General features: G+C 41.8%; 1 protein-coding gene across 5 annotated transcripts in view; it reads right to left on the bottom strand.

The window, feature by feature from the left end:
- Positions 1 to 12,856, bottom strand: part of LOC125880902 (liprin-alpha-3-like) — a 37,264-nt gene extending 24,408 nt beyond the window's left edge. For 2 of the 5 annotated variants that reach the window (XM_049563722.1, XM_049563724.1), the window contains exons 1-2: positions 12,566 to 12,855; positions 3,663 to 4,480 (exon numbers count right to left, since the gene is read on the bottom strand). In XM_049563722.1, coding sequence (XP_049419679.1) covers positions 3,663 to 3,998 — 336 coding nt within the window. In that variant the 5' untranslated portion in view covers positions 3,999 to 4,480; positions 12,566 to 12,855. Of the gene's footprint in view, positions 1 to 3,662; positions 4,481 to 12,565 lie in introns of all 5 variants that reach the window. The other 3 variants (XM_049563726.1, XM_049563725.1, XM_049563723.1) reach the window with 3 other exon arrangements.
- Positions 12,857 to 13,792: the final 936 nt, after the last annotated feature.

The following is a 13,792-nucleotide window of genomic DNA, read 5'->3' as shown; positions in this document are numbered from 1 at the left end:
CCCGCTCTGTGATGTACAAGGAAACGGAGTTGTATAAAGGGGAAATATCATTTTGAAATGCTTTTGACTGGAGTGTTGGCGACATATTAATAAAAGCTTTGTACAAAATGTCACAAATACTTGTACATTTAAATGCAATTCAGCGATGTAGCCCTTTAAAGTGGACATAGCAATGTAATGGCTATACGAGGGGTTCCAAACCGGTGGGTTGCGGTCCAAAACTGGGTTGTGGGCCCATTCTGAACGGGCCGCAAATGACCAGCACAGAGCTTTTATTTTGAAGTGCTGTTTTCTGCTGTAGAGTGAGCGACTAACGGATAGCTACTTAACAGAGATGGCAAACTAGCTCAACATCGTGGCCAAATGCAAGTATGATGCTGAATGTATTTAACTGTAGGATCTTGAAGTGATGACTCAGGACAAAACTGGACCCTGTGGCTGGACCAGTTGGGAACCAGAATAATGTCACCATCAACATTTAGATTGGTTCCCTATAAGCCTTGCTTTCACTATGCAATTCTGTTTTCCCACTGGATACGATCACCTGAGAAAAAGAAGACTCGATTTACGGTAAAAAGAAAGTTCGTCAACCAACGTGCAACCAAAAGAGGAAGTGCATAGCGTTTTGGTTTTCCCCAGGACCTTTTGGTACCACAGAGCATTAATGTAAGTTCTTTGCAGTCACTATCCCTAGTGGAAATGACTAATAGTGGAACAACCAAAAGACCTTTTTAAATAGGAATTGTGCAAATATGCAGCAAAGTCCAATCAGTCTTCATTCAGCATTGGCAGCATAAAAACACCGTCTGTCACCATTCCTGTCATTTGACGGTTAATGGCCTCTTCGTTTGCGAGGGCAAGGAGGGCAATTCCTTGTCTCCCCAGTTGCTTATCTTTACAGTGTCTTTCAGGTTCGCGTTTCCCTCTTGCTGCTAGCTGGTCATTCCTGCTGTCAGCTGTTTCCTGTTAGTCCACCGCCAGTGGCCTGCATGTGTGGCGTCATCAACAGTTCCTCCTGTGGCAGAAGGGCACCTTGTTCTTTTTAAAATAAAGAGGTTCCTCCAAAATATGTTTACCCCATGTGGCGGAAAATTGGGCACCTCGGATCAACTCGCCAATCCGGCTCTGTGTGTCTAAATGCTCGCAAAAACGACCATTCGCTGAAAATCTGGCAGTGTAAAAGGGGCTAAAGTAACTGTAGAAACTGTGATAGTTGCTAGGCTCCGAGGAAAACGGCAGGGTTGCAGCAATCAACACTGGTCTTGGTCTCGCAATATTTTTTTTCGAAGGTCTCGGTCTCGTCTCTGTCTCAGACAAAGAGGACTCAGGATTTTATTTCAAAACCAGTCAAGGCCAAAACTGTGGGGGTATCACTTAACTGCCTGTGCAAAAAAGGAGCGTTGAATAAAGAAGTTAAGATCATCTTCTTAGTGTTTGTATTTGTTTGTTCATTGTAAACAAAAAAAAATCCCCATACATAAAATTCACCTCTGCAATGCCTTTTGATTATTTTATCAAGTAAGGTCCCATGGCACACTTATTCATACAGACATATATACAGTATATGGCAATAAATAAAAGGTGAATAAGGAAGAATTTCATTTGCTTTCTGTGGGTGTTTTTATAAGAATGTGGCTCTTTCTGATCAATGCGAGGAGCTGCCTAAAGTTTGCATGTTCCACATTTTATCTTAAGTGTGTCATGCAGTGTGAGGGGGGAGCTGAAAAGTTAACAAATGCTTACATCATGAAGTAAATGTTTGTTGAAATACCTCCAGGGAGGTCTGCAATGTTTGGTCTGCAATTGATGATTAGTCAATCAAATGTCAAAAATGAGTCCTGAAAAATGATACCTATTGCAATTTCTTAAAGCCTAATTTGACAGCTTCAGACTATTTGTTTTGTTGTATCAACAGTCTAAAAACACAAAGATATTCAGTTTACTATCACATAATCTACATAAAGAAATGCGGCAAATCCTTACAACTGGGAGGCCAGAGCGAGGGAAGGTGAGGCTTTTTTGCTAGAAAAATGAATTAAACAATAAAGCAATTTTTTAAAATAGTTGCTGATTATTTTTCTGTCAATCATCTTATTGATTATTCAACCACTTGTTTCAGCTCTAGAAGTGATAATTAGATGTTATTTTGGGTCTTGTTTTGTCATTATCCTGTAATGTGTTCTAACTGCTTTAGTAGAAATGAGAGAGCAATATACTAAATTGTATTGTACTAGATTATAGTTGTTTTTTTTATGATAATCATTCTTGTAATAGGCAAACAGTAAGTGGAAATCATATGTGTTGACAACAATGAGAGCAGTTCTGGTGACTTAATATGCTCCAGGTTTACTGCAAGTTACTTTTCTGTCTCCTTTCACATCTTAACATCGAAATTAGAATTAAAAACTTAATAAAAACATCTTCTTGACTTAAAATAATGACAGTGACATTATCTCTTGTTACTGGATTAATACAGAATTAGTCGAGTCCGAGACGACATTTATCACAAAGCACAACGTGCATGAGAAATCTGATTGACTTGGTTAATGTGTGCTGAAACATTTTGCTGTATAAAAAATAATCCACTGGTTCAACTTAAAAAAAATTAAGGTAACAATCTGCATGCATCTTTTTAAGTAGTTCCAACTCATTGAGTCAATCCTATGTATAGTATTTTATAATCTGACGAACTTAATTAGTTTAGTACTTAACTTAAAAAAGGTTAATTAAGTTGAATCAACTTAATATTTATCCAAAAGGTGTGTTGACATTTAGTAGTCAAACTATTCAATTTTAGTTACTTAACTTGTTTATTTTAATTCCATCCCACATAAAAATGTCAAAAATGTTTTTGATTTTCATCTTAAGTGACTAAAACAAGTTAATAAAACAAGCTTATTTTTTTAAGATGAAAATCTTCTTTATTTTAAGCATTATCCACTAACCCCATGAATCATTTGGTGGCAGAAACATAAAGAAACCTCACATATAGTGCTGATAACACAGTAAAATGCAACATCAAACTATTTATACTGTAAAGATGATGTCCCAGTGTCCCAGCGAAGGAAGAAAAGCTGTTTATGATAAAATCTTCACATTCCAGTTGTTGTTAATAAGCAATTTCACCCAGTAAACTAAAGATAATTCCTAGAAAATCAAGTATTCATCCACGTTAAGCTGAAGCCATTAACATATTAGCTTCCAGCATCATTAATCGTCCTCTAACAACATGGTCAACAAACATAATAAAACCCGATTACACAATAAGAAGAAAATTGCGGATGCAACTTAGACTAAACAGCCAGAAGATGATAAGAACATAAACTCTCTGCATTAGTAAGAACAACATTAGTGAGGAAAACTCTGAAGATGCAGAAGGGGGCAAAGTATTTAACATCCACTTTCTAGAGTCTCTCTGCATGAACTGTCACTGCAAAGGCTTACTGTCTCATGAGCTCGCTTCACAGTGACACACACTTAGAAAAACGCAGTCGTACATAACTAGACACTGATAGCGCAGAGGATAAACAACGTTACCTCACAAGGAGGAGTGTTCAACGTAGCACACTTCTATCAGCCCATACTTCCACTTCCAAACTAGACTGATCCCTCCACATATGCAAAGATTGTACATATACACTTACACACACACACAGTTGTACCTGTGGCAGAGCGATGGATAGCTGCCTCTGAAGTGACTCCTTTTCATGGCCCAGCTCACGGAGGCGGAGCTGAGCCGTGCCCAGACTGTCCTGTGTCTCCCTCAGGTTCTCCAGGAGCCTCTCCCTCTCCGTCAGCATGTTGACCATTAACGACTCCAGGTTCCCTGTGCTGCCTCCTTCGTCTCCTCCGCCCCTAGCCTCCCTCCCACTGAAGCCTCCTCCGCCCATCGCACCTCCGGGGCCTCCGACTCCTGCCCCGGCAGGTGAGGAAGGTCCCCCTCCAGTCCCACTCCGCCCATCCTCAGAAATGGTGGGCATCACCTCGCACATCATCATGAGACCGTGGCGTGTGTGTCAAGTTAATAAGGAAAACTAAACGAGGGATTGTGCGTGCAAAGTGTTTGTCTTCGTGCCTTGGGTTTTTATGAGCTCATACTAAAAGTTTGATGTACAAAATATAAATCTTTACATCTTCAGTTTTCCAAAAATATCATTCCTTTGGTCTGCATATCTTTCTCTGATTATTGCCTTTATGTTTTTTTTTTAATTTATTTATTTTTTATCAAGCACTCTGTATGTCTTTGCTCACTAGTCTTCCTTTAAAGTCCCAACCTGCATGGTAAATGATCAGAATGCTTATGTGTTGCTGTGTTATGCAAGAGGAAGGAGTATCTACGGGGAAGCCGTTCTGTGGGTGGCTGGGATTGGCGGAGGGTGAGGAAGGGAAAGGGGTTATGGGGAAGGAAGGGATAAAAGAGGGCCGATGCTCCTAAATTGTGTCCACGAGGCAGAGCTCCTCACAGCACCGGGGGTGAGAGCTGAAAAAGAGAACAGGCATTGCATTAGATCCCCCTCAGTAAACTTCACTGTGCATGGAACAAATGAGAAAGGGCACTGTAAGAGTGAGCTGGTAGTTTGAGACAACAACACACACTAATGCAAGTCTATGGAAATGTGACAATAATGCCAACTGATGGTTTTCCATTAGCATTTCTGACAAAATAAAGAATATGTTGACTTAGTGCATAATAATGTGATGACAACTCCAATGAATTATGAATTCTGGATCTCTGCTTTACATCAGCTGGGAGCCTTTAGAATCTCGGGTTACAGTGAATGAAATGAATGATGTATCTGAGTAGCATACACACTGAGTCATGCAACTTGAGAAATGTCTTGAGGAGACAAGAATGAAACTGTTCAACACAAATGCTGCACTGAATTTTCTGTGTTCAAGGAATAGTTTGACATTTTGGGAAATACACTTCACTTTTTGCTAAGGGTTACACAAGAAGATTGACACCACTCTGTTGTCTGTCTGTTGAAAATAAGCCTACAGCTAGCAGCTGGTTAGCTTAGCTTAGCACAAAGACTGGAAACAGGGGAAACAGCTAGCCTGGCTCTGTCCAAAAGTAACAAAATTTGCCTACTGGCACCTCTAAAGCCCACTAATTAGCATGTTATGTTAAGTTTGTTTAATCTGTGAAAAAAATGTAAATGTAAGACCACAGTTTATCAAGTCATATGCCCTGTACTTCCCAATAATATGCATTTTTGCTCAAACATTAAAGCCTTATGCATGTCCAAGTAGTCTGCCTAGGCACTTGCGTGTGTTTGAACACGAAAACACATGTGTTTTGGAAGTACTGAGCATAACTGAGACTTGTATTATACTACATGAGTTGTGTGAGAGTTTGTGGATGTCCTAGTATTTCTATCATTAAAGGTAGCCCCCAATGACTTCATGAAATGCAAGAAAAAAGTTTTCTTAAGGAATTCAAGGTAACACACGGTGAGTAATTGAGACGGGCTACAAATGGTCATTTTGCAGGTGAAGTATTCTTTTAAACAAATTCCATATATACTACAGAATGAGTCTCTTTCTGTCCGTCTTTTGTATGTTTGTCCTTCAGTTTTCAACATTTCATTTGATCAACTTCATACTTGGCGGGTGTGTTGCTGAGGACCCAAGGAAGTGCAGTGTCAATTACAAGCCCTTGAGATCTAGTCTATCTATTAGTAGTGCATCACTACTGACAGAAGTTGACTAGTAACTGTTACACCGCTAAACAGCATGCTGGGTATAGATCGCTCTCTGTTGCTTGCTACAGTACATCAAGAAAGAGAGACAAGAGAGACTGGAGACGTTGCTAAACTATGATGTCAAACTCAAACATCTATGCTGTTGGAAACTTGCAACAAGAGGGAGTCATGGCGGGGACAAAGAAACTGTCCAAAGAGTTGCTTCATTTGACAAAGAGAGATGACAATGCTGCTATATTGTCTGTAAAATGATCATTTTAAGTAAGGATGGAAACATCGGCAATATGTTGAAACATCTTTTTAGGAGACATGGATTTAAATTCCAGGATGGTCGTGTAGGCTATTTGACACTCTACGCATGAGTGCTATAGCTTCCCAATCGAGCAGTACATTCGATACAAAGGGTACATAATCTTTGTTATAGTAACATTAGTGCCGAAAAATGAAAATAACTGCTGAAAATAAATGCAGGCCTGCTGTTTTCCACGCAGAAAATTGATTGGGAATCTATAAGAGAATTGATATCGAAATGGATCAAAATGCAGAATCCAAAATGACATTGGTACCAATAACATCTTACCAGTTACCATCCCTAGACAGCAGTGTAACTTTTAGAAAGAATGCTTTTGTTCCTAGAAATAGCCCGGTCCCAAATAGCTTGCTGTTAACAAATGATGCATAGGCTATACTCCAGCATCACAGGGGACACATCTATGTTATAGCAGGTGTATTGCTCAGGACCCAAGAAAGCGCAGTGTTGATTGTTAAGTTTTTTGGATGAGCGATTCTCGGTAACTGTATGTTCCAACCAACAGTGACCACAGCTTCCAAAATGGCTGAAGTCATTAATTGTTAATGAGAGTCTGGTGACTTGGGCGACCTGGTCATCAGCCGCGCTTCTTGGGCGACCAAAGCAAGGGAGGGGAGGGGAGTTAAAACTCGTTTAACTTTATGGTAATGAGCTCTGACGCGGTTCGGCGACAACCAATCAAAATGCTGACGTGCTTCGATGAAGTGGGTCCCAGAGAACAAGCCATGTAACTTTGGTTCCTACAGCACACTTGTTCCGACAGTGGATATTGAGAAGTTTATTACTTACATTCGCGCCCACTCAGTCCTTTATAATGTGTCGCTGATTGGTTACAGAGACCAAAAAAAAAAGAATGAGGCTTGGGCGTAGTTGATTGGTCTGGTGAGTTTTGAAGTGTGTCATGTTAGTAATAGAGGAGAGAATTGCAGGCTAATGTTATGACGTAGCATGCAAGTCTTCCTCGCTTGGTTTGAATGGGATGACATACGTTTTCACTGATCAAACATAACTTTCTGTAGGCCAACTATGAGCTTTTTGACTGGACAACAGCAAGCAGCAACTACGCTGCTTTCAAGCCAGTAGTCCGCTTTGCAGCTCCTTTAAATTGACAAGCACGATCGAACATTCGAATGATTCACGTGACAAAAGCTGCCACAAATATTTTTGACAGTTTTGCGACCTGAACTCGGCATGTTGGATGACAATAGCCGGGCCGCGTCCGGTTGCCGACGCAGCTGACACTCGGAATGGATGACGCTCCAGAATCGAGCCATATCAGCTGGCTCAATTTGGGTTGCTGACACTACCAGCACTGGGCCATTATCAAAAATGACCTGGCCTAGCTGTGGCCCAAACTCTGCATGCCGGATGAAATTAGCCGGGTCACTTCCGGTTGCCTGACTCAGCTGAGACTCAGCATGAATGATGCCCCAGGATCAGGCCAAATTAGCTGGCTCGATTCCGATTGCTGACACTGCCATTAGTGGGAGTTGACTGCTGGCTATAGCGTTACAGTATAATCAACAGACAGATATGAGCGTGGTATCAAGCTTCTCATTTAGCACATGGCAAGAAAGCAAAAATGTGAAGGCCTAATCCAAAATGTCAGACTGTTGCTTTAAGGTATCAGTCACTGTGGTCTTGGTGAGATCAGTGTGAATTAGTGCTGATGAAAGTGTTAAAATGCTAATCTTAATGACAAGATTTTTTTTAATTGTATGGACTAATTCAAACTAAATATGTTATTGTGATTCAAATATGTAATTTCACTCCATCAAGCTTTCTTCAGTCAGCTTTGTTGTAACTTGTTTGCATATTTTAAATGACCTTTTTCAACTGGTTAAATTAAAGCCTCTGTCTCATGATGCAAACAGTGGGCCAAAACGGTATGGATTCAGGCAATCAGCATTATTATAGCGCCTCATGTCCTTCTCTTCTTCCCTACCATATTCTTCACTGTCTAGTCTACAATACTCAGGGGCTTGTACTGGCCTTTATACTTTTAAGTGGTTTGGACTGATTTAGTGCCCCATGCAGGCTTCTTTACGTCAGTGAGACTGGGCAGCACAGTAAAGAATTCTTTTGTCCAACCAAAATCATCCATTTTGTAAATCAAACATATTTAGCACACAGACCTCAGCAGCAGTGAAAACAAGTCTTGCCAGTGGTCTTATTATTATTATGGACATCTAGGTCCAAAGATGGAGACTGCTTGCTGGTGATTGGAGGCCTGGTACAGCTCTAAATTAGCTCCTCATGCTGGTGAGCTGGCTAGAGTACTTGGCAACTTCACTGTATGTCCCACTAAAAAACAACTTCCTTCCTTCCCCGCTCCGCTGATGGATAATCACTGATGCACGACTGAACTGGCATTGACTGCATTTCCTTAAAATACAGTTTAAGGGTTCAGAATGAAATCAGATTTAGGAAATGTTTCATTCTGCTCTGCCACACTGACGGCTGCATATACAGTAAAGTCGTCATAACACTGTATTGGAATGCGTTAACAAAGGGGTAAACCTGAAAATGTGAGGCCCTGGTATGGTTAATATCAGAGGTGCAGCTTAACCCAAATGCAGCATGAAACTGAGCAATAGCCTGCTAAAATGTACTTTTACAAGGCAGGGGTACCCCAAGAAATTTCTGAAGGGGTAGGCCAAGTGGGGCCACTGATAATCTTGGGGTGGTGCACCCAAACCAAAACCCATAACTGCATTAAAAGAAATGTGATTATTTTGTTGATGCTAGTTGCAAACTTTGTCTGTACCAATGTTATAGTTAAGGAATCACATACTGAAATCCTTTGGTTTCTTATTTTGCAGTTAATATTAATTATCTGATGCGTATAGAGTAAGATCAGTAAGTTAACATTTTGAGTTCCACAACAATCCTCTTTAACGTTTGATGTATCTATATATGTTAGGCGATTAACTGTCCCTCAAATAGGTTGGTTGTCCTTTTCCTTAAAACAATATACAGCTTTAATTTGAAGCAACACATTGATGGTAAGGAGAAAAACATTTACTGGGGACAAGCCTTCTCAAGTTTAGAGAAGACTCATGGGTACCCACAGAATCCATTTTCATTCAGATATCTTGAGGTGATCGTTCAAGGGACTCCTTTGAAAATGGCCATGCCAGTTTGTCTCTCGCCAAAATGTTGCCTTATTTGGAGTGTTATTTAGTCTGTTTCCTGAAAGGCTAGCATGATGTGGTTGATACCGACTTGATTCCTTAGATGGGTCCATGTCATTGGTCCAATAGCCCATTGGTCCGACATCCCATTAGTTTGACTGTCCGCAGTGCTGAACGGCTCCCGGTGGGCGTATTTCTACCTTGATGGTGCGCCACGACCGGCTCTGGGTCAGCTGGGAAAGGCTTGAGGCAAAGGTTAATTGCTTTCTTTTTCATTTTAACCCACACCATGATCTTTTCCTAACCCTAACCAAGTGGTTTTTGTGCCTAAACCTAACCAGACCTTAACCACAGGGCATCATGATGATTTTGGAATGGACTTCGGGACAATGGGTTTAATATGGTCGGAACAATGGGATGTCGGACTAATGGGCTGTCGGACCAATGGGCAGTTCCCCCTTAGATTGTCTACCGTCTGAAGATACCACTATGTTTGCGCCAGCTTAAAAGATGAGCGGGCCACAGCCTCTTAAATACCATAATCCAATTATTTTGGCCAAGGGGGCAGCAACTGTATCAGGGTGGTATTAGCCCCCTGCTCCAGGGCAAAAGGATCTAGGGTTGGGCAATATATCGATATTAAATCAATATTATGATATGAGACTAGCTATTGTCTTGGTGTTGTCATTTCCTGGTTTTAAAAGGTGGAACTACAGTAAAGTGATGTCATTTTCTGAACTTACCACTGTTCTATTATTAACCCATTTAGGCATTATATCCACATTACTCAGGATAATTCCTAAAAAAAAGTCATTGTGCAATATTTTTTGAAAGCCAAACTTACAATATCTTTGCAATAACTATACCGAGGTATCTGGTCAAAAATATTGTATTTGATATTCTCCATATTTCCCAGCCTACCAGTGTCCATGACTTTTTACATTTAAAGAATTAATTTGAGGAGGAACTCATTTGGTGATGGCGCCACTGCCCTAAATGGATGACTCTGAATGTGTCACTTACTTGCGTCTTTTAAAAAAGAAAACAGTTGATCAAACTATGCCAAGTGCGTCTGATGTTTGCTCAGGCTGTTTCCTGGGGGCTCTTGTAAACCAAAGACTACGACAGCTCTGTGATCCACACTACCCAAAAATAGCCTCCCGAAATCCATTTGAGTTAGTTCAGGACCTCGAAACACCTGAAATACTCCTGCTAAAGCACAGGGCGGCCTGTAAGAAAAACTTATCTTGGGATAATTACTCATCGTCATTACCAGCAGCAGCTTTTCATTAGCTCAGCAGGGGCAACAGAAAACAGGCTAATGGAATTACTGCGGACTATTGTATATATATTGTACAGTAACAGTTTGGTGTATTTATCCTGTGTGACATGATGAATCCATGCTGGAGAAAACAAAAAGGATTCATCGCTGGAGTCAGTACAGGCAAAACATAACTGTGCAGCCTGCAGTTTTGACTCAAGCGTCAGCTGTGAGGTCACAGGGCTTCAGGACCTGTGTGTTTATGAGTGTGTGTGGAAGGGAGAGAGACAGCTAGAAAACAAGAGAGCGCACCACATGTCTGGTGCATCAAAATGACACTGTAGACTAGTTATCATGCAAAAACATTCAGCTTTACGAGCACTACTGAGGCCAGTTTTCTATCTATGAATAGTTGCTGCAATAGAAATGAGTGACATAAGCATGCAAACAATGACATGTATCAATAATGTGCAGCTGCATGAGATTCACCGGTGTAAAGGCTGAGCTCGTGTCACAGTGTCACCACACTGAAATCGATGGAGTATGTGTTTTAGTGTCCGCCTGTGTGCACATGTGGGTGTTTTCATATTATGATTGCCCACATCATCATCATCATCATCATCATCATCACCACCATCATACACAGCCACACTGAATCCTGCCTGTAGCCGCCTTCACCCTGGAGTGGACAGACTTGGCTTTCCAGTATCTGGTTGCTACATGACCAATTAGGACAAGGCCCCCCCAATTAGGCTGTGTATCATGTTACTAAATATTCCCTGCCACCGAAAAATGGGCAAATGCCACAGCCATGTGTGTGTGTGTGTGTGAGAGAGAGAGAGAGAGCAGTAAAAACAGCTCTCCTCCACCAGACACTGGGGCGGGGAGAGGGGTTTGCAGGCTCCCACAGACAATCAGAACTAAAGAAAGAAGGGATCGGGTTTTTTTTTTTTTTTAACATCCTGTTACATGTTAAACCACCTTCCCAGCGACGGATTGCACGCACGCCTGGTGCATACTTTGCATTTCAATAAAAGGCAGAGCATATAGCGAGTAATAATGAACGCCTTCCTCCTCCTCCTCCCTTCCTATAATACCATGAAACAGTACCCCCTGGCCAAGAAACGCATCATTGGAATCGATAAGTGATTGTCAGCAGCTGGGTAGAGGGGAATGAAAGCGCCGGGATCCGGGCTAACGCGCTTATATTTGCGCTGGCATCCACACTGCATACTGGGCTAATGGGGGGGAAATGACGGGGGCTCTCCAGATGACAGGTCTGTGGCTACCTCCATTTCTCTGGATGTATGGAGGAAAGACCATTCGATGATAGGCGCACGGGCGCGCACGGGCACGCACGCGTGGATCTACATTCTTATAGTAAAAAAAAAAAAAAAAAGCAGTGTATCGGAGGGGATCTCTAAATTGGCCCTTCGTGTGTTCAAATGCATCAAAGCAAACAGGAGGACTGTGGAAAGCATCACGTCAGGAGGATGGGCCAAAAATGCACATCGCACATTTTCAGTAATGGGCCTGCCTTCTTCAGACATTATAGAATTATAAGCAACTCCATAGGCCCTGTGACAGCGCTGAGGCGAGCTGGGAGGTTTGACTACAACGCTCCCAACGGCAAAGGGCTTAGTTACAACCATGATTAATTACAAGCAACACATAGTAGGCCAATATACAGTGGCATCTTATCATCTCTCCCTCTCTCTCTCTTCCTTTCAAGCAGCTATCACCTCACCTAACTGTATGCAAACGGGAGCGAGCAAGCGCGCCCTAAATAAATCGTGCTGTGCGCTGCCAACACACCTGTCAATGCCTGACACTGACATAGGCACCGAGCGCTCCATAGTCCATCCAATATAAGCCTATTTGCCTCTATTCAAATGGCACCCCCTCCCTTCCTTCCCTTTCCATCCACACACACACACTCATGCACACACACACACTCATGCACACATACACACCACCACCCCCCCTCAATCCTTCACAACACAATCACTTGTTATCACACACATGCACGCACACACATGCATTTATCATTACATTAGTGCGTGCATATTTCTCCTCCGCGTCAAGCTATGGATGTTATCCCCCCCTCTGAATGGAAACTGGGTTGCGATGGGGCGGTGTGAAGTTGCATCCTTACCACAGTCATCGCGGGGAGCCTGTAGTGTCCATGTTTGATGTTAAATATTCCTTAGGTCCATCACCGCCGGATCGCGCCTCGGTGTCCGTGCCCCTCATCCGAAACCGGAGTAATACTTAGTGTATGTGTTATTTTTCCTTCTTCTTCTTCTGTCTCTCTTTTTCCACATGTAAACGGCGAGGAGGGGGGTGGGGGTGGGGGGACGCGGAGAGAGACGATACGCCACCTTACCACAGACTCCCCCTCTGTCGGATTGGAAGGTAATGGGTCTTAAAGAAACATTCTCTCAGCATTCTCCGCATCTCTGTGATTTACGCGCGCGCCATGCGCTCACACGCGCGCTCGCAGGCCAATCAAACACCTGATTAATTATACAGTGTGTATGCATATCAGAGGCAAACTCACTGACAGACATATTACTTGCAATTAACCCATATTGCCTGATAGGTGCAGCTTGAGCAGAGATGCACTCGTTTGATAGAAATAGAAAATGTATGAGGGAAAACATGCACATAGATTCTTTTGTGCATCATAAAGCTGTGCACTATCTGCAGTGTGCTCCTGCAAATTTTTTTTTTTTTTTTTTTTGCTCTGTAGGCCCAACTTCAGACCATGAGAAAAACCTCTTGGTGATGATATCCAATATTCTGATCCATGCTGTCCAAAAACATGTCAGTAATAACTCACAATTTATTTGCAGTTTTATGGAAGTCATCTCCACGAATCACTTATTTTGGGGATCATGTTCTGCTGCATGCATGCAGTTTGAGATATGAAAACTGTATGTCCAAATAAAAAAAAAAGAAGGAAAAAAGACTTCTTATTAAAATGTATTCATGCAGGCCTTTGCTGGAAAATAATGAGAGTAATATCCAATCATGGCAGTAATATGTTTAAAGTTACATCTAAAGGCCAACTTACATACACATACATACATTTGTATTAACTGCATCCACACAATATAAACTCACCAGCCCACGCATGAAATATAATCTCATAAAGGTTGTTATTAATGTGCATGTTGACATTGATACCACATTTGTAAACAGATAAGGTCTCTCTCTCTCTCTGTCTGTGTGTATATGTGTGCATATGTGTGTGTAGCCCAGTAAACATAAGGTGGTGCTGTCTTTAAGAGAGAGAGCCTGGGAAGGGGTGATGTAATGTGTTCTCAGACAATGATGTCATCGACTGAGACACGGCAAGGATTTAAAGTGACAAAGGCAT

This window comes from Epinephelus fuscoguttatus, linkage group LG20 (genome assembly GCF_011397635.1).
Source record: "Epinephelus fuscoguttatus linkage group LG20, E.fuscoguttatus.final_Chr_v1".
Taxonomy (NCBI): domain Eukaryota; kingdom Metazoa; phylum Chordata; class Actinopteri; order Perciformes; family Serranidae; genus Epinephelus; species Epinephelus fuscoguttatus.
The sequence above is the reverse complement of the archived record's forward strand: the minus strand, read 5'-3'. Positions and strand labels throughout refer to the sequence as shown.